This window comes from Rhinoderma darwinii, chromosome 9, assembly GCF_050947455.1.
Source record: "Rhinoderma darwinii isolate aRhiDar2 chromosome 9, aRhiDar2.hap1, whole genome shotgun sequence".
Taxonomy (NCBI): domain Eukaryota; kingdom Metazoa; phylum Chordata; class Amphibia; order Anura; family Rhinodermatidae; genus Rhinoderma; species Rhinoderma darwinii.
The window spans coordinates 44,960,662-44,982,136 of record NC_134695.1 but is presented as its reverse complement, the minus strand read 5'-3'; the positions used below and the strand labels follow the sequence as shown (position 1 = coordinate 44,982,136).

General features: G+C 42.1%; 1 protein-coding gene across 1 annotated transcript in view; it reads right to left on the bottom strand.

Moving 5' to 3' along the window:
• Positions 1-2,837: 2,837 nt before the first annotated feature.
• The window catches only part of LOC142660168 (malignant fibrous histiocytoma-amplified sequence 1 homolog), a 50,728-nt gene continuing 32,090 nt past the window's right edge, over positions 2,838-21,475 (bottom strand). The window contains exons 8-10 of the mRNA XM_075836750.1: positions 17,140-17,308; positions 4,220-4,290; positions 2,838-2,923 (exon numbers count right to left, since the gene is read on the bottom strand). Coding sequence (XP_075692865.1) covers positions 2,838-2,923; positions 4,220-4,290; positions 17,140-17,308 — 326 coding nt within the window. The remainder of the gene's footprint in view (positions 2,924-4,219; positions 4,291-17,139; positions 17,309-21,475) is intronic.

Below are 21,475 nucleotides of genomic sequence, written 5' to 3'. Positions count from 1 at the left end.
TAGCTCCCTTCTGTTGTTTATGTCCTGTAGTGGTGACCGCGCTTGTGCAGTGGCATCTGTGCATATTTCTATAAGGCTGGCTGTGTTTTCAGGAGCACGCATTGTTTGCTCATGCGCAGTAGCTTCGGGCTCCGGTGACCACACTGTTGAGTTGATGCTCTGTTTTATTGTAAGAATTTCAATGATATCTACACTGTGGGCTGCAGTAACAGGGAGAGGAGCCACAGAGCATTTTGCTACTATTTTACTGATGGCAACTGTAATGTAAAACTGCTGGTTCCCATACTGAGGAGCCAGCACTGGGGTCTCCTCTCCAACTTCAAGGGCTGAGCTGCCCAACAACGGAGGACATTTGCTTCTCCTCCTCCTGTCTACAAGGTACCACATGATAAATTTTGATGGTATAGTTTATAGTCCACCACCTAAACTGAGACTTTGCAATCCTCCGTAGTATATATTCATGAAAAAAAGGATAGATCCGGAGTATATATAAAATATAACTTTTACTGTGTTTTATATTTAAAAAGATTTTTTGAAAAATATTAACATAAACACATGGTGAATTTATATGCCATATATTCCTACATAGTCGTTGCATTTCTTCTAGCATGTATCCAGAAAAATTTTCTTTTGATAAAGATTAGACAGAAAGATGTTAACCCAGTGAAAGGTTATTAATATGCATTGTTTTTCTTTATAACAAGGTTTCCCCAATATTTACTTTTGTACTTTCCTTGCATAATTGATAGTAAGAAACATGGAAATTAGGGGTCAGTGCCCCCCTACCCATTTAGATGCTTTATATAATCAGTTGTTCTATCCATGCAAGGGGACCGGGGAACCTCTCCTGGCGAGATACGGGTTTGTCTCTCTTGTTTATGATATCACCCAGGTGTTCGAGAATTCTCCTTCTCCATTCCATTGAGGTTTTACACACATGGTCCAAAGGACATGGACAGTTAATTTTGTATATTACGTTTTTTGAACTGCAATTAACAAAATCTTTTAGGGAGTAACTAATCCCTGTATGGGCACTATCAAAGCCTTTTGCTGTTTGTACAGATGTACACCCTTTGCAATGTCCACACTTGAAACATCCTTTAATTTTTCTGTCTAGCCAGCATCCCTCTTTTTTCCAGCTGCTTAAGTGGCTACGTACAATACAATCTACTATACTTCTACCCTTCCTATAAGTTATTTGTGCTCTGGGGGTTATAGCTTCTCTTAGGTCCTTATCCATCTGAAGAATATTCCAATGTCTTCCGAGAACTTCCTTAACTAATTGATCTGCCATGTCAAAAGTTCCTACTAGGCGTATCGGTTAATTCATTACTTCCTGCTTCCTGGGAACTAGTAATTCCTCCCTTTTCTGAAAGTAAGCATGTTTATATGCCTCTTTTAATATTTTGGATGGATAATCCCTCTCTAAGAATCTAGATTCTAAGTCTTTTGCTTCTTTTCTAAATTCCTCTATGTCAGAGCAGCTCCTTCTGAGGCGGAGATACTGTCCTTTCGGTATACCTCTTTTAAGAGGACCAGGATGGCAGCTCTCCCGCCTCAGAAGGCTGTTCGTGGCTGTTGGTTTTCTGTAACTTTTTTTTAATCTATCACTTACCTCTATTGATATCCCGACATCCAGAAACAGGAGAGCATTGGGATGAGACTCAAAAGTGAATCTCATACCGATCTCATTTAGATTTAAAATTCCAACATATTTTTTTAAAAGTTTCACAGATGCTGTCTATAAAACGAAAATATCATCAATATAGCGCGCACACATTGAAACTGGTAGGTTCAAAAAATGTCGCTCGTCAATGAATAGGTTTCTTCCTACCAGCCCAAGAACAAGTTGGCGTATGTCGGTGCTCATTAGTTGCCCATGGAAGTGCCCCTGAGCAAACGGAAAAAAATTCTGGATATATGTTAGAAGAAATGCAATGACTATGTATGAATATATGGCATACAAATTCACCATGTGTGTATGTTAATATTTTTCTAAAAATCTTTTTAAAATGAAAACACAGTAAAAGTTATATTTTATATATACTCCGGATCTATCCTTTTTTACAAGGTACAACAGCAGTTGACTGCCACCAATACCTCTGCTGCAGATGGAGGCAGAAACAGGTGCCCGCTTATGGAGTACTATTTTTGGGTTGTAGCACTACCATGCCCCTTGTCAGCAAGCCAACCCGCCTGCTACTGGAACACTGTGGCGCAGGAAAGCTGGGGCACTAATCGTCAGTAAGCTCCATCATGGTTGTCTCTCATGGGCACCTATGGAATACTCCGCTGCATGCACTTTTACATAGTAGATTGTGATATACTGCTTGGTCCAGTACCGGTAACAGGAGCCTTGTAGAGACAGAGCATTGCTCTGTTTTAATGTTCCCATTCCACTACACTGCTGGCTCCCCTTCTGGGAACACTGAAAAAGAGCATCTGTCCCAGGCTCCCAATCACATTACTGTAGCCCTCAATGCTACTGTAGCCTTCACACCGTATGCAAACGCTGCCTAAGTAATAAATACTCCTGATGCTGCATACATTACTGTATAGCAGTATTAGGAATGTGCAAAGCATAGTCCCGCTGACAAAACCGGCACAGCAGGGCAACAAGGAAAAGAGCAGCAGAGAAAAAAATGCTGAACTTCGAGTGATGGGAATAATCCATGAACTTTTATTTCCATAAGATCAAGAAGATTCAGAGATTTCTACATAAAAATATAGCATTTCAGCCGTTGTATTTCAATAAACTTTAGAACTGCTTAAATTTTTACTATATAAGTCAAGTCCTCCTTGTAGATGTCACATGTCATGACATTTTCCTCTCCATTTTACTGATGTGATACAATAGACGCTACACCATAGTTGGTGACATGAATTGTTGGTGGCAGAAAAGGATCTTTGGTATGGCTTGGTGCTGTGTATAGTGAGATATATTGAAGAAAAGTTAATATTTTAGGTTAATAAAAGACCTAAAATGTAGATCAACATTTGTGCAACATTTCAGACCAGTTAGAAGAGAATTTACATTAAAGGGTAACTAAACATTTGACAAACTTCTGACATGTCATATTGACATGTCAAAAGTTTTGATTGGTGGGGGTCTGAGCACTGAGACCCCCACCAATCACTAAAACAAAGCGGCAGAAGATCTCGTGTGAGCGCTCAGCCGCTTAGTTTCTGTTCGCCTTTTTTGAAAAGCAGATGTATCGGAGTACTGGCTCATAGACAATCTATTGAGCCCGTAAAAAATTGGGTTTGAATCCAGCACGGACAATTCGATAAAATGGAAGAAATAATTCCAAGTTTAATGGGCCAGTATGTTTGGCAAGTTAAAATCAGGAATAAAGAGCACAGCGTGACATCCTGATAGTGTGGGGAAAAAGGTGGTAGTGGTAAATAGAAAGCCTACGCGTTTCAGACGCTGCGAGCGTCCTTAATCATGGCTGAAGCCCGTACTCCGATACATTGATTCCTGGAAAAAGCCGAACAGACACGAAACGCCGGAGCCTTCACATGAGCGCTTCTGTCGCTTCGTTTTAGCAATTGGTGGGGGTCTCAGTGCTCAGACCGCACCAATCAAAACTTCTAATGTCACTATGACATGTCAGAAGTTTGTCAATCATTTAGTTACCCTTCAAGCCTAGAAATAAAATAGAAACAAAACAATCTATGTTTTTTACCCTGAAATATTTTGTGCACGCTCTGAAAACAAACAGGCTTGTAGAAATCTAACAGGGACATTAGGTTCCTGTTGTGCCATGGTCACATCTGTTTTCACATGAGAAAATGCTTGCAGACAGTACCACTGTCTGGAGATTTCTGCAGCAGCAGGCTGCCTCTCAGCCAGAGACAAAGCAGCTGCCTCTTTTTCCAATATCGGTAAGAACAGAGTCATAAAAGAAGAGACTTTTATTGTAAGTGATGTTAGTTGATTCGACTAAGGGCTAAACAATTTGACAGCAATGTGGAGTTATTGGAAGCCAGATAAACTTTAAAAATGTAATTTTGAAAATATTTAAGTAAATAAATGAAAGTTATTTTACATAGTTCCATTTTCGAAACAGAGCATTTACTGTATATTTATGGCAATTCTTATTAGAGAATTGCCTTATTGCTTGTCTAAGGTGTATATTCCCAAAGTGTGCCACACTGCCAGGCAAAATCAATGTAACATTCTGCAATTTTTATAATAATAATTCTACAAGTTCACCTTTTGGTAAGAGAAGTTCCATATTAACTGTATTACAACATGTCGCACAGGTCATAAAGTCTTCATTTATCCTAATAGTTGGAGATAGAAAAAAAAACAATTAGCTAACAAATGACACCACAAAAGAATAAAGCGTCATAATTCTGATTGAAAGTGATTGTTTAGCATTTAGAGATGTGACAGTGGGTAGTCCCAGAGGAAACACGTAGTGAAACGCGCCAGAGGGTGTGGTTAAGGACGGACAGGTATATAGTCATCATGACTAAGTTGGGTCAGTAGGAGATTCTTTGGCATTGCACCAAATGTTGTTGCAGCAACCTTAAAAGTTTTCTGCATTAGAGATTTAAAGTGTAACTAAACTTTTAAAAAACATTTGACATGTGAGAAGTTTTTATTGGTGGGGATCCGAGCACTGAGACCCCCACTGATCTCAAAACAAAGCCACTGAAGCACTCGGATGAGCACTGAACTGCTTAGTTTCTGATCGGCTTTCCTCAGAGCGGAGCATGCGCTCAATAGAAAGTCTGTACACTGCTCACTCGGCTTTTCAATGAAAGATAATCCTAAACGAAGCGACACAGCACTCACCTGTGTGCTTCAGCTGCTTAGTTTTAGTGATCTGTGGGGGTCTCAGTGCTCAGACCCCCACAGATCAATACTTCTGACATGCCACTATGCATACCTCCCAACCGTCCCAGATTCAGCGGGACTGTCCCGGATTCCAGGCAGTGTCTGAATGTCCTGGGTATGTCCCGCTGTCAACAGTATCTGCGTCCTCAGGACGCAGATACAGTTGAACCCAATTCTGAAGCAGGGAACCATCAGCACCCCGCTTCAGAATTAGTTCAAAGCGGAGGAGCAGAGGGAGCTCCTCCACTCGCTGAGGACTCCCGAGCACAATGCAACTTTAAGCGCGGTGCTCGGGGAAGCCCTTGACGTCACTGTCCATATATGGACAGTGACGTCAGTGGCTTCTCCTTGAGCGGAATCCCCTTTGCCGATTATCCTAGAGCAAACCCTTGAGGTCACTGTCCCTATATAGACATTGACGTCAGGGGTTGCTTCTGGAGCGGAATCCCCGGCCAGAGTCGGCAACGGAGATTCCACTCAAGAAGTAGTCACTGACGTCACTGTCCATATACACCGCGTTCCAAATTATTATGCAAATGTTATTTTTCGCTGATTTTCCTAAATAGTCTATGCAAATGACAGTCAGTATAATCTTCAAGCCATCAACCGTTGGAGTATAATGCAAATTTTATTGAACAAATCTCCTAATAATAACAGATTTTTTTGTAGAAGTAAAAAACTCAAAATGCACTGTTTCAAATTATTATGCACAACAGAGATCAAAACATTTTAAAGGTTGTAAAGAGAACTAAAATGATAATTTGTTAAATTTGCAGCATCAGGAGGTCATATTTACAGAAATCAAAAGCTCGTTCAATCAAAAAAAACTTAACAGGCCAAGTTACAGGTTAACATAGGACCGCTTCTTAGATATCACCTTCACAATTCTTGCATCCATTGAATTTGTGAGTATTTGGACAGTTTCTGCTTGAATATCTTTGCAGGATGTCAGAATAGCCTCCCAGATCTTCTGCTTTAATGTGAACTGCCTCCCACCCTCATAGATATTTTGCTTGAGGATTCTCCAAAGGTTCTCAATAGGGTTGAGGTCAGGGGCACATGGGGGCCACACCATGAGTTTCTCTCCTTTTATGCCCATAGCAGCCAATGACACAGAGGTATTCTTTGCAGCATGAGATGGTGCATTGTCATGCATGAAGATAATTTTGCTACAGAAGGCACGGTTTTTCTTTTTGTACCACGGAAGCAAGTGGTCAGTCATAAACTCTACGTACTTTGCAAAGGTCATTTTCACACCGTCGGGGACCCTAAAGGGGCCTACCAGCTCTCTCTCCATGATTCCAGCCCAACACCTCTTTGCTGACGTCGCAGCCTTGTTGGGACATGGTGGCCATTCACCAACCATCCACTACTCAATCCATCTGGACCATCCATGGTTGCACGGCACTCATCAGTAAACAACACGGTTTGAAAATTAGTCTTCATGTATTTCTGAGCCCACTGCAACCGTTTCTGCTTGTGAGTATTGTTTAGTGGTGGCCGAATAATAGCTTTATGCACACTTGCAAACCTCTGGAGGATCCTACACGTTGAAGTTCGCGGGACTCCAGAGGCACCAGCGGCTTCAAATACCTGTTTGCTGCTTTGCAATGGCATTTTAGCAGCTGCTCTCCTAATCCTATTAATTTGTCTGGCAGAAACCTTCCACATTATGCCTTTATCTGAACAAACCCGTCTGTGCTCTGAATCAGCCACAAATCTTTTCACAGTACGATGATCATGCTTACGTTTTCTTGAAATATCCAATGTTTTAATACCTTGTCCAAGATATTGCACTATTTCACGCTTTTCGACAGCAGAGAGATCCTTTTTCTTTCCCATATTGCTTGAAACCCGTGGCCTGCTTAATAATGTGGAACGTCCTTCTTAAGTAGTTTTCCTTTTATTGGGTACACCTGGCAAACTAATTATCACAGGTGTCTGAGATTGATTACAATGATCCAAAGAGCCCTAAGATGCAATACCATCCATGAGTTTAATTGAAAAATGAATAATTAAATGTTTATGACACTTAAATCCAATGTGCATAATAATTTGAAACACGGTGTATGGACAGTGACATCAGGGCTTCCCTCTAGGAGCGGAATCCCCAGCCTATGCTCTGGCTGGGGATTCCGCTACTAAAGGGAGTCCCAAAAGCGCTATTTACAGGGGCTGGCGCTATCTTCAAGGGTGGTGTGGCACTATCTACATGGACACTGTGGCACTATATAGGGGCACTATCTACAGGGGACACTGTGGTGCTATCTACATGGGCACTATCTACATGGGCAATGTGTCACTATCTATAAGGGCAATGGCACTAGGGGCGCTAAGAGGGTATTATAATGTATAAGGGCAGCTAGGGGGCAGCTAGGGGGCATTATACTGTATGGGGCAGCTATGGCGGCATTATAATGTTTGGGGCCATTAAGCTGTATGGGGCAGTTATGGGGCATTATACTGTATGGGGCCATTATTGGGGCATTATACTGTATGGGGGAATCTGTGTGGGCATTATACTGTATGGGGGCATTATACTGCAAGAGGCACCTATGGGGCATTATACTGCATTGGGAATCTGTGTGGGCATTAAACTGTGTGGGAGCAGCTGTGTGGGCATTATACTGTATGGGGGTTTCTGTGTTGGCTTTATACTGTATGGGTGCATCTATAGGGCAGTATACTGTATGGTGGCAGTTATGGGGCATTATACTGTATGGTGGCAGCTATGGGAGCATTATACTGTATGGTGGCAGCAATGGGGGCATTATACTTTATGGGGGCAGCTATTTGGTATTATACTGCATGGGAGGCACTATGGGAGTATGATACTGTGTGGGCTGAACTGGGTGTGTATGGGCGGAGATTAGGTGGGATTAAAGGCGTGGCTTAAAAGAAAAAAAAATTGCTGCATCGGTTGTGCATGTGGAATGTTTGTGGATTAACCCCTTGAAGTCCAAGACATTTTTTTATTTCTCATTTTCGTTTTTCACTTCCCGCCTTTCATGAGCCATAACTATTTTATTTTCCTGTCAATGGAGTGGTGTGAAGGCTGATTTTTGTGAAAATGTTTTTTTTTTTTACTTTTAATATTTTTTTATTTTTTTTTTACTACTGAAAACTTTATTTAACTTATTTTTTACACTTTTTATTACTGCCCTTAGGGGACACATAATACACAGCTGACACCCGCAGCGTATGGAGAGGGCTCAGCGCGTGAGCCTACTCCATACTTCTCTCCCTGCACCATGACATACCGGCATATCACAAGTCTGACCCAAACAGATAAAAGTTCAAGATGGGCAGAGTTCATACATACCACTTATGCCTATTTCTTCATGCATAGATCTTCACACAATCACCAGAGACCAAAAATCTCCCAGTTCCAAATGCCAGTAAACATTCGGCAAATTTTCTGATTAGGTTCAGGGGGTGGTTAGATGTGCATGAAAGACATCACAGTCTTCCATAATGCTGTGAGTCACTGCCTCCCCGCGGGACTATCATCCCATACTGAAAACATGATTACAATCTGGAACAGTATTCCCTCTGGGAGTCAGGGACTCCTAGAATCATACATAACTATGTGTTTGTTAAGAATTTGTACTCGGCACACCTTGCTTGTGTTACAAAAATATATATTTTTATTATGGATGCCAGAGGCTGCATGTGCGACGTCGACGTTTCGGTCAGACAGACCTTCGTCGGGCACTGAGCCGTGCTGGGGACTGGACCGGTATAAAATATGATGCGTATATAGCGCTGCTGTGGTCAGTAATCGGCGGCTTACCGCTCTGTGTTGGCGCCGATTACTGACCACAGCAGCGCTATATACGCATCATATTTTATACCGGTCCAGTCCCCAGCACGGCTCAGTGCCCGACGAAGGTCTGTCTGACCGAAACGTCGACGTCGCACATGCAGCCTCTGGCATCCATAATAAAAATATATATTTTTGTAACACAAGCAAGGTGTGCCGAGTACAAATTCTTAACCTACACCCGGGTTGGGACCCTACCTCGAGCACCCAAAGAAACCAGTGCCATCTGAACACAACCATATAACTATGTGTTTGGTCGGGGAAATGCCTCTGACATTCCATATTTCACAGACCGAACATGGCCTGTAGATGTTTCCTCTGAATTTTGAAGTGCTGCGAAATATGTTGGCGCTATATAAATAAAGATTATTATTATCATTAATATTATTATTATTATTACAATACTATAGCTCACATGGCTAATAGATGAGGGTCATGAACTTGGTAATTCCCATCTCTTCATTTAGAATTCTCTAATAGGCAAGGCACATGGGGGGGGGGGTCCTAGTGATTGAAAACCCCCTCTGAGCAGATCAGCAAAATAATTCAGTTAATGGCTAAAATTCTTTATTCCACCACTAAATTCTGTAAGTTTTTATTAAATAAAGTTCAATTGTAGGCCATTAACCCCTTCCCACCACAGCCACTTTTGGACTAAATGACAGAGCCCCATTTTTCAAATCTGACGTGTCATTTTATGTGGTAATAACTTTGGAATGCTTTTACTTATCCAAGCGATTCTGAGAATGTTTTCTCGTGACAAATTGTACTTTATGTCAGAGGTAAAATTTGGTTGATAAATTCATTACTTATTTGTGAAAAACACCAAAATTTTGAGAAAATTTGCAATAATTAGCATTTTTCTAAATTTAAATGTATAAGCTTGTAAGACAGATAGTGATGCCACACAAAATAGTTACCAGTTAAGATTTCCCATATGTCTACTTTATGTTGGCATCATTTTTTGAACGTCCTTTTATTTTTTTAGGACAATACAAGGCTTATAAGTTTAGCAGCGATTTCTCGCATTTTCAAGAAAATTTCAAAAGGCTATTTTTATAGGGTCCAATGAAGTTCTAAAGTGGCTTGGAAGGGCCTATATTTTAGAATACCCCCATAAATCACCCAATTTTAAAAACTGCACCCCTCAAAGTATTTAAAACAGCATTTAGAAAGTTTTTTAACCCTGTAGGCGTTTCACACGAATTGAAACAAAGTGGAGCTGAAATTTACAAATTTCTTTTTTTTTTTTGCAGAAATTCCATTTGAATCCATTTTTTCTATAACACATCAAGTGTTAACAGAAAAATACAACTCAATACTTATTGGCCAAATTCTGCAGCTTTTAGAAATATCCCACATGTGGCCCTAGTGTGGTAATGCAGTGATCCCCAACCACCGGGCCTCAGACTAATACTGGGTCATTGATCATTGAATTCAATGGGGAAAACCCGCAACAAATAAGCAGTGTTTACGCAAATACAATTGACATGCTGCGGAATAAAACTCTGCACCGGATGTAAATTTCGGAGTGGATTTTCCACTCACTATTTATGCAGCATGCGGATAAGATTTGTTCTATCTCATCTACTTTGCTGCTACTGTATTATACTGTGGATTTTCCGCAATTAATACCTAATAAATAGTGTCTGAATAATACCACCATAGTGTTAATGAATAATACCTCCACTCCATGAGAACATATTACTACCACATAGTGACTGAATAATAACCCCATACTGATACTGAATAATACCCCCCCCCATACTGTTACTGAATAATACCACCACACCATAACCACATAGTGACTGAATAATACCAGCATACTGTTACTGAATAATACCGCCTCTCAGAAACCACATAGTGACTGAATAAAACCCTCATACTGTTACTGAATAATACTGCCACACCATAACCAAATAGTGACTGAATAATAACCCCATATTGATACTGAATAATACCCCCCATACTGTTACTGAATAATACCACCACACCATAACCACATAGTGACTGAATAATACCACCATGCTGTTACTGAATAATACCACTACACCATAACCACATAGTGACTGAATAATAACCCCATACTGATACTGAAAAAAACCAAGATCACATATTACTACAACACAGTGTCAGAAAAAAAACCCACGATACTGTTAGTGAATAAAAGACACTATATATAGACCAATATTACCACCATACAATGACCATATAAAGGTAGATGCCAGTTATACACAGGAAATCTGCAGACCATATAAGTGATTACAGTATAGTTATATTGAGTGACTCACAGGTGACGTCTTCTCAGATTGAAGTCACTCACTTTCACCTTTTCTTCATCCAGCCAAGACCGCAATGACAACTTCTCCCGGACACGATTTCCTAAGTCCTGCAGAATATGACAAAGATATCTTTGGCTCCTTGCTTTTCTAGCGCACTCCCTAACTATTCACCTACCACTACACAAACTTCCTATACATACTATACTGGATGCCCCACACAGTAATAGTACACACACCTTTTTGTTCCCCCAAAGGCCCCACACAGAAAGTGCTACTTTTGTTCCCCTACACAGTGTTAGTGTCCCGTTTATACCTTACTCAGTGATAGAGACACTTTTAGGGCCCTCATCAAGTAATAGAATTCCCACTCAGTACTAATATCCCCTTTATGTCCCCACAGAAATAATGTCTCCACTCAGTAGTAATGCGGCCTTTTATGCCCCCATTCAGTACTAATGCCACTTTTTCTGCCACACTCAGTAATAATGCCCCCACAGTAATTTTGCCTCTTTATACCCCCACTCAGTAAAAATGCCTGCTTTATACCCCCACAATAAGGATGCCCCCTTTTGTATGCCACTTTTTTATGCCCCTTTTTATTACTTAATAGACTTATGAATTTTAACTGAATTCAGTGGCCTGGCGTGAACAGCATGATGCAGTGACGTCATCGTGCCAGGCAGTTGACGTCATCAGCGTGCTCCCGATTTCTTGTAGGCCTCAGGTCTAAGCCAGCCTGTGGCCTACAAGAGCAAACGGCAGAGCAGGGAACCAATGGCCAGGGGTTGGCTGGCAAATTTTAGTCTGCGGGGCAAGCACACAGAACTGGCCCAAGAGTAGAGGCCCATTCTGGGGGCACTGGACAATTGGCGAGTTTGCTCCCCTAACACCGCTGCGGAAGAACTCCGCTACCGGTCAACGGAAAAATCATTGGCCAGGAGGAAATATGTTTCTTGAGTACAAGAAAGCCTGACCAGGGAATTAGACTTTCTTGTACTCCGCCATGGGGAAAATTTTTTCCCTCTGGCAGATGACTTTTCAGTTGACAGGAAGCAGAGTTACATGAAGGGGAATTATTTTTCCTTGACCTTTTTTTTTTTAACATTTTTATACTGCTAACTTTTTTTTGGTAGGTTCCGCTGGACCGTTTGGACTACGTTGTAGATTCATTGGACTACTTAGATGATCTAAGTTTTAAAAAAATAAATAAATTGTGAAAAGAGGGTTGCATGGGGGAGTTTAGATTTCAATAAAAAAATGTTTTCTTATGTCTGTTTTTTTTAATACTTTATTATGGCCTTAGTAAGTAGTAGTTACTGTCTGATTGAGAGCGTCCATTACTAAGAAGGTGCTTAGTGTTAGGCAGTAAAAAGTCTATCAGTAACCCCTATTATTACCCCGCTACCCACCGTCCAATTACTAAGCCCCTTTTTAGTAATGGATGCTCTCAATCAGACAGCTGCCATTACTAAGGTGGTAATGAAGTATTAAAAAACAGACATGAAAAAAAAATATTTTATTGAAATAACATCTCTTCCACACAATCCACTTTAACCATTTTATTTGAAGAAAAAAAAAAAAAGCTTAAATCAGCAAAGCAGTCCAACGAATCTACGACGTAGTCCAAATGATCCAGCGGATACTGCTAAAAAAAATTAGCAGTATGAAAAATAAAAATAAAGATGGCTGCCCTCAGAGAATTACAAACATATGAATAAATAGTTACTTTAGGGAACATATTAAAATAATTAGAAAAAATGGGCCCATAAAGTAAAACATATAAAATACAAAAAAAATGAAAAAATAACACCTTTCCTAGAGAACCTTTCACCTCCCCATACACGTGCAGCTGAGTGAAACATGCAATGGGGAGGGCTGCACAAACTCTGGGGCAGAAAATTCTAGCCTCCTTCGCTATTTAGATATCGATGCCGTAATATATGGCGCCCGATATTTAAATAACCCCCTGAACTGTCAATGGGGAGGTAATTGGCAAGGGGGCGTGTAACATCTCCATGACACTGTCCAATCAGCTATGGACAGTGTCACAGCAAGAGCTGGAGAGAAGAGAGCGTGTGCGCGCAGCTCCGCCACCACTACGGAACAGAAGAGGAGAAGAGTGTGAACTCTTCTTCTTCTGTTCCATGTTATCAGAGCTGTGTGCGCGCACGCTCTCAGTCTTTAGCTCTCGGCAGACAAGGACAAGACTGATCTCTCGCGAGAGATCACACAGTCTTGTACTTGCCTGCCGAGAGCTGAAGAGTGAGAGCGTGCGCGCGCACACGCTCTCCTCTCTCCAGCTCTTGCTGTTGAAACTATCCGTAGCTGATTGGACAGTGTCACAGTGATGTTACATGCCCCCTTGCCAATTACCGCCCCATTGATAGTTCAGGGGGTTATTTACATATGGGACGCCAAATATTACGGCACCGATATCTAAATAAAGAAGGAGGGTAGGAAAAAAATGGAAAGTGCCCCAGAGTTTGTGCAGCCCTGCCTATTACATGCTGCATTCAAATGCACATTTATGGGCAGGTGAAAGGTTCTCTTTCAAGTGTAACAACTTTCTAAAAAACTTTTGACATGTCAGAAGTTTTGATCAGTGGGGTCCGAGCTCTGAGACCCACCCACTAGTTGCTAAAACGAAGCAGCAGAAGTGCTCGAGTGAGCGATGTGGCGCTTCAATTCTGTTTGGCTTTACTTGGAGCAGTGTACAGGCTCAATAGAAAGTCTATGAGTCCGTACACCGCTCACTTGGCTGAAAGTCGATCATAAAAGAAGCGGCACAGCGCTCACCCGAGCACTTCTGCTGTTTCGTTTTAGCGATCAGTGGGGGTCTCAGTGCTCGGTCCCCCACCAATGAGAACTTCTGACATGTCACTATGAAATGATAAAAGTTTAGTTACAGTTTAAAGGCTATGTACAACTTTAAAAAACGTGTGTGTGTGTGTGTGTGTGTGTGTGTATATATATATATATATATATATATATATATATATACCGTGTTCCAAATTATTATGCACATTGGATTTAAGTGTCATAAACATTTAATTATTCGTTTTTCAATTAAACTCATGAATGGTATTGTGTCTTAGGGTATGTTCACACGGCCTATTTACGGACGTAAATCGGGCGTTTTCGCCCCGAATTACGGCCGAAAATAGCGCCTCAATAGCGCTGACAAACATCTGCCCATTGAAAGCAATGGGCAGACGTTTGTCTGTTCACACGAGGCGTAAATTTACGCGCCGCTGTCAAATAACGGCGCGTAAATAGACGCCCGCGTCAAAGAAGTGACCTGTCACTTCTTTGGCCGTAATTAGAGCCGTTATTCATTGACTCCAATGAATAGCAGCGCTAATTACGGCCGTAATTGACGCGGCGTTCAAGCGCCTGCACATGCTGGTACGGCTGAAATTACGGGGATGTTTTCAGGCTGAAACATCCCCGTAATTTCAGCCGTTACGGACCCCCGCCGTGTGAACATACCCTAAGGCTGGGTTCACACGACCTATTTTCAGACGTAAACGAGGCGTATTATGCCTCGTTTTACGTCTGAAAATAAGGCTACAATACGTCGGCAAACATCTGCCCATTCATTTGAATGGGTTTGCCGACGTACTGTGCAGACGACCTGTAATTTACGCGTCGTCGTTTGACAGCTGTCAAATGACGACGCGTAAAATGACTGCCTCGTCAAAGAAGTGCAGGAGACTTCTTTGGACGTTTTTGGAGCCGTTTTCTCATAGACTCCAATGAAAACAGCTCCAAAAACGGACGTAAAAAACGCAGCGAAAACGGCGCGAAAAACGCCGCGAAAAACGCGAGTTGCTCAAAAAACGTCTGAAAATCAGGGTCTGTTTTCCCTTGAAAATAGCTCCGTATTTTCAGACGTTTTTTGAGCAACTCACGTATTTCGCAGCGTTTTTCGCTCCGTTTCTGCGCCGTTTTTTTGGCCGTTTTTGGAGCTGTTTTCAATAGAGTCTATGAGAAAACAGCTCCAAAAATGTCCCAAGAAGTGTCCTGCACTTCTTTTGACGAGGCTGTAATTTTACGCGTCGTCTTTTAACAGCTGTCAAACGAAGACGCGTAAATTACAGGTCGTCGGCACAGTACGTCGGCAAACCCATTCAAATGAATGGGCAGATGTTTGCCGACGTATTGGAGCCGTATTTTCAGGTGTACATCGAGGCATAATACGCCTCGTTTACGCCTGAAAATAGGTCGTGTGAACCCAGCCTAAGGGCTCTTTGGATCATTGTAATCAATCTCAGACACCTGTGATAATTAGTTTGCCAGGTGTGCCCAATCAAAGGAAAACTACTTAAGAAGGACGTTCCACATTATTAAGCAGGCCACAGGTTTCAAGTAATATGGGAAAGAAAAAGGATCTCTCTGCTGCCGAAAAGCGTGAAATAGTGCAATACCTTGGACAAGGTATTAAAACATTGGATATTTCAAGAAAACTTAAGCATGATCATCGTACTGTGAAAAGATTTGTGGCTGATTCAGAGCACAGACGGGTTTGTTCAGATAAAGGCATAATGAGGAAGGTTTCTGAAAGACAAATTAATAGGATTAGGAGAGCAGCTGCTAAAATGCCATTGCAAAGCAGCAAACAGGTATTTGAAGCCGCTGGTGCCTCTGGAGTCCCGCGAACCTCAAGGTGTAGGATCCTCCAGAGGTTTGCAAGTGTGCATAAAGCTATTATTCGGCCACCCCTAAACAATGCTCACAAGCAGAAACGGTTGCAGTGGGCTCAGAAATACATAAAGACTAATTTTCAAACCGTGTTGTTTACTGATGAGTGCCGTGCAACCTTGGATGGTCCAGATGGATGGAGTAGTGTATGGTTGGTGAATGGCCACCATGTCCCAACAAGGCTGCGACGTCAGCAAGGAGGTGGCAGAATCATGTTTTGGGCTGGAATCATGCGGAGAGAGCTGGTAGGCCCCTTTAGGGTCCCTGACGGTGTGAAAATGACCTCTGCAAAGTACGTTGAGTTTATGACTGACCACTTTCTTCCGTGGTACAAAAAGAAGAACCGTGCCTTCCGTAGAAAAATTATCTTCATGCATGACAATGCACCATCTCATGCTGCAAAGAATACCTCTGTGTCTTTGGCTGCTATGGGCATAAAAGGAGAGAAACTCATGGTGTGGCCCCCATGTTCCCCTAAACCTCAACCCTATTGAGAACCTTTGGAGCATCCTCAAGCAAAATATCTATGAGGGTGGGAGGCAGTTCACATCAAATCAGAAGCTCTGGGAGGTTATTCTGACATCCTGCAAAGATATTCAAGCAGAACCTGTCCAAATACTCACAAATTCAATGGATGCAAGAATTGTGAAGGTGATATCAGAGAAGGGGTCCTATGTTAACATGTGACTTGGCCTGTTAAGATTTTTTGATTGAAAGAGCTTTTGATTTCTGTAAATATGACCTCCTGATGCTGCAAATTCAACAAATTACCATTTTAGTTCTCTTTACAACCTTTAAAATGTTTTGATCTTTGTTGTGCATAATAATTTGAAACAGTGCATTTTGAGTTTTTTACTTCTAAAAAAAAATCTGTTATCATTAGGAGATTTGTTTAATAAAATTTGCAGTATACTCCAACGGTTGATGGCTTGAAGATTATACTGACTGTTATTTGCATAGACTATTTAGGAAAATCAGCGATAAATAACATTTGCATAATAATTTGGAACGCGGTGTAGTGACGCCCAATTGCAGGAGGGGGTTAACCATGCACCAACTTAAAAAATATAATAATATTATTTAATAATATAATTACAATAAATGGTTAAGCACCATAGACATCCAGGGATTTTAGATAATAACCCATACCTCCATGTATAATGTATATCAATATCCCTTCTTTACCTTAGACCACTAGATGTATTAGGTATTACCGCTAAACCAATCTAGGCCACCAGGATTATGATATCACTAACCCCAAAACCACCCAATGTCATAGCGCATGATGTCATTTATGTAGAAGGTTGGCAAAGTTATAGAGAGCATTTTGCTGTCTTCGTTGTGGGCACCAACGCACTTGATAACTTCACTTTAGAAATACTGCCTTTGCCTCTAATAGGTTATCGGAAAATAGGTATCCTAGACCAGACAACCCCTTTAAGAATGAGTTTGGCCAAGGAAGGCCATATTGTATCAGTACATACATATCGTAGATAGATCCTGTCCCTTCCATGTCTGGCCACTCAAACTCATCAGGACATCCAACAGTCCTACATGGTGATCGAATATAGTAGAAAAGTCCAGGCCACTCCTTGCAAAGTTTTTCCACAACAGACAGAATGGTTAGCTTGAAGTCCCAAAGAGTCTGATAATCTGAATATTTACAATGAATGTTTGTTTACACATTACAAATTATCAATTCATAGTATTCACAATCATTTAACATGAATGACTATAAGCATCAACTATGACTCTTCAACCTGCCATTTGTGACCCTCTTTTCACCTTCACCTGTTATTCTGTGGGTGGGAATTGGAATTAAAAATACAACTTTAGGCCACCTGCACATCTGGAAAAAATGCTGCAGATTGTGCACTGAAAATCCGAAGCAGATTGCAGTACAAGCCATCTGGATGAGATTTGAACAAATCTACATTAAAAAGAGTGAAATCCGCTAAGAACATCCATATCATATCAGTTCCACCTAATAGAAGTCAGGGTAAAGGTCAAAAGATGGTCCCCTATTCAAGGTTAAAGAGGATCTGTCACTAATTTATTAATGCCTAAGCTAATCTAATATGCGCTGTACGACTGATAATGCTAGTGAAAATTGTGTCCCAAAAAGTTTATTTATTTTTATGAGTTTTTTCTAAATATGCAAACAAGGCTATACTAGACAAATGGGTGTCAACAGCAGCATTCTTCTGAGGTGGAGCTACCTCACAGCCTCTGACGCTGTCCTATCCGCATGAAGCTGCTTCACACAGTGTGAGAGACTGAGGCTGGAGGGACGGGGATCACTTCAATTAGCCATATTTCAGGCTGTGGACCACCTAGAACAGCGGTTCTGGTAGCATATGAAAGATGATTCTAAACTTTCATATGGCACCAGGATCGCAGTTCTTGCTGTGAAACAACCGGTATCAGCAACAAAGGTATCAGCAGATGAAAACACTGTCGGGAATCGAAGCTGTATACTATATGATCACACTGTGTTGCTGGGCTGCGAAAAGGAGAACTGTATGACGCTGATTGGACAGAGTCATACAGAAAACATTACACCACCCAGAGTGAAAAGAAAGAGTAACCTCCCATTTGGCAAGTATAGCCACATTAGTATATTTAGAAAAATGTGCACAACTTTGCAAATAATAAAAGTTTTTGAAAAAAAATTACAAGGAAGTGGGGTAACTACCGCTGTAGCAGGCATAGCCCCCCCATGCCTGGTGGCACCGCTAGCAACCATTATGTCTGCTACAGCGGTAGCAACATCACTACACCCGCGCCACTCCCGGCCTCTAACATTTATGGGCCAGGCAGCATGGGCTCCGGTGCTAGCGACAGCCACATTCACTTGTATCTGCGTCTTCTGGACGTAGATACAAATGAATATTATAGGCTGCTGCTGCCTCTCTGAGGGGGCGGCGGCGCCACTGAAACCAGCCGCCGCCACACCCTCTTGCACTAATTGTACATGCGTCTATAGCACGCAGATACAAATACATGCATTAGCGCTGAATGGCCAGGCACGTTCTATGCCCAACCATTCAGCGCCTAACAATGACGCTGATTGCCATGGCAAAATGACTTGCCCCGCCAATCAGCGCCTTTCAACGATGCTAGCGGCACGATGACGTCATTGCGCTGCTTCGATTGTTGAAAGGCGCTGATTGATGGGGCAAGTCATTCTGCCCTGCCAATCAGCGCCTTTCAACTACGCTAGTGGCTCAATGATGTCATCGCACCACTTGCGGCGTTCAGCCCCAGCAGACCTGCTCAGAAGAGAGCAGGTCTGCATTGCCACCGGACGGCGCGGGAACGGGATCATGTGACTATGTAAATTTTATTTTTTTCTAATAAAACTGTGAGCACCATTGTATATACAGCTACAGAGGGGTCTATATGTGGGGATGTGGAGTACTATATAGAGGGCGAGCTATATGTAGGGCATTATCTACAGGGGTGGGCTATATGTGGGACACTATATACAGGGGTGGGCTATATGTGGAACACTATCTATAGGGGGAGTTATTTGTAGGGCACTATCTACAGGGATGGGCTATATGTGGGACACTATATAAAGAGGAGGGTTACCTGTGGGGCACTATCTACAGGGGGGCTATATGTAGGGCACTGTCTAAAGGGATGGGCTATATGTGGGACACTATATACAGGGGGAAGCTATATGTGGAGCACTATCTATAGGGGGATCTATATGTAGGGCAGCATGCTGGCACAGTGGTTAGCATTATTGCCTTGCAACTCTGGAGTCCAAATGTGGGCACTATCTACAGGGGGCTATATGTGGGGCACTATCTACAGGGGCTTCTATGTAGGGGACTATCTACAGAGGCGCTATGGGAGTCACTATCTACAGGGGGCTATGGGGGCACTATCTACAGTGGGCACGGTGTGTGTGTGTGGGACACATTGTATGGTACTATTATAATCAGGGACACAGTGTATGGCGCTATTATAATTAGAGGTGCATTGTATGGCGCTATTATATTTAGGGGTGTTGAGAATTTTATCTTCGTTTATAGGTGCAGAAATGTTTTAAAAGTGAGCAGCTGAAGACATCTGAGCGAAAAACTGCAGAAATGGGTTGTGGCCAGGAGAATTCATCATAGAGGTCTGGACCGGATGGAGAAGAAAAGAGAAAAATAACTAGAATCTGAGACATCCCCGGTCAGTCACTTAATGTAAATGTAAATTCTGGCTCTAATCAGTAATGTAGTCACTGTATGATCTGCCGCAAGATGATGGGTAGTTTGATTATGATATGATTTTTTTTGTGAAATAGCAACTCCCAGCATATCCTTACCATTGTTCGGGCCATGCTGGGAGCTGTAGTTTTACGCTGTACAAACCTATATGGCAGGGGTTGCACTAAATTGAGCTGTATTTGTTCTGTTGCTGTATATATGTATTGAGCTTGGTTCTGGGGCTGTATATATATGTACTGAGCTTGGTTCTGGTGTTGTATATATGTACTGAGGTTAGCTCTGGTGCTGTATATATGTACTGAGCTTGGTTCTGGTGCTGTATTTACGTACTGAGCTTGGTTCTTGTAACGTCCGTGGTCGCTGACCACAAACTCCTCCCATCCTGTCGACACCCTTCTCTCCAGAGATGTCTGCACATGTGGCCATCCTGTTCCGCAGTGACCACTAGGGTGCGCTTGCGAGCTGAGTCCAGCCTTAAGGAGCCAGAGCGCACACATGTGTGAGATTGAGCTGATTGCTCCTAGATGACCCTGGACTATAAGAAGGGCCATGCCTCTTCCTTCATTGCCTGAGCGTTGTTTGTACCTACCCGTGTCTGTCTTTGCAAATGGTTCCTTGAGTGTTTTCCAGTTCCCTTTCCTGTTACCTGTATCCTGTTTCCCGTGCTACTGTGTTCCTGTGCTGTAATGAGTTGGAGTCATGTTGTGTCGCCTACTACACCCGCTGTGTTTCTCCGCACTTGTTGTCTGCCTACTGCCGGAGTTCCATCCGAACCTAAACCATCGCTACTGTATGATTTGCCACAGTTACCTTTATCCGAACAATAGACATTAACTTTGTACCCCGTTTGGCCAGCTGCTATAACGCTACGGCGGTACGGCCCAGTGGGTCCACATACCCACAGATCATGACAGTTCTGGTGTTGTATATATGTATGAGCTTTGTTCTGGTGCTGTATTTATGTACTGAGCTTGGTTCTGGTGCTGTATTTATCTACTGAACTTGGTTCTGGTATTGTATATATGTATTGAGCTTGGTTCTGGTACTGTATATATTTCAGAGCTTGGTTCTAGTGCTGTATTTATGTACTGAGGTTGGTTCTGGTGCTGTATATATGTATGAGCTTGGCTCTCGTGCCGTATATATGTATGAGCTTGGTTCTGATGCTGTAATTATATAGGATATATTTATAATAGCAAAATTGCAGGGCAGATGGAGTTGTTTTCAATTCATTGTATATTTAATGGGAACCTGTCTGGTAGTTTTAACCCCATGAACTGCCACCATGCGGTAATACATGACCTGACAATATTTCCAAAGATTCCCATGTATGTTTTTTTCAGATGCAGCAATATCTATAAAAAATCAAGTTTTAAAACGGCGCACACTGTATGATTATTACTCATTAAAGGATCATGGGGCGGTGTTGGTATCCTGAAGAGTCACATCATCCTGCCTCTAAACCCACCTTTCCATGTTTGATTGACATCCCCTGGCTGATACAACTCTCTCGGATGCGACATTGCCTTGTACTACTTGGGCACGCATTGTGCAGCGAGGTGTACTCTGCCTGGCTTCATCACTGCACCGCGCA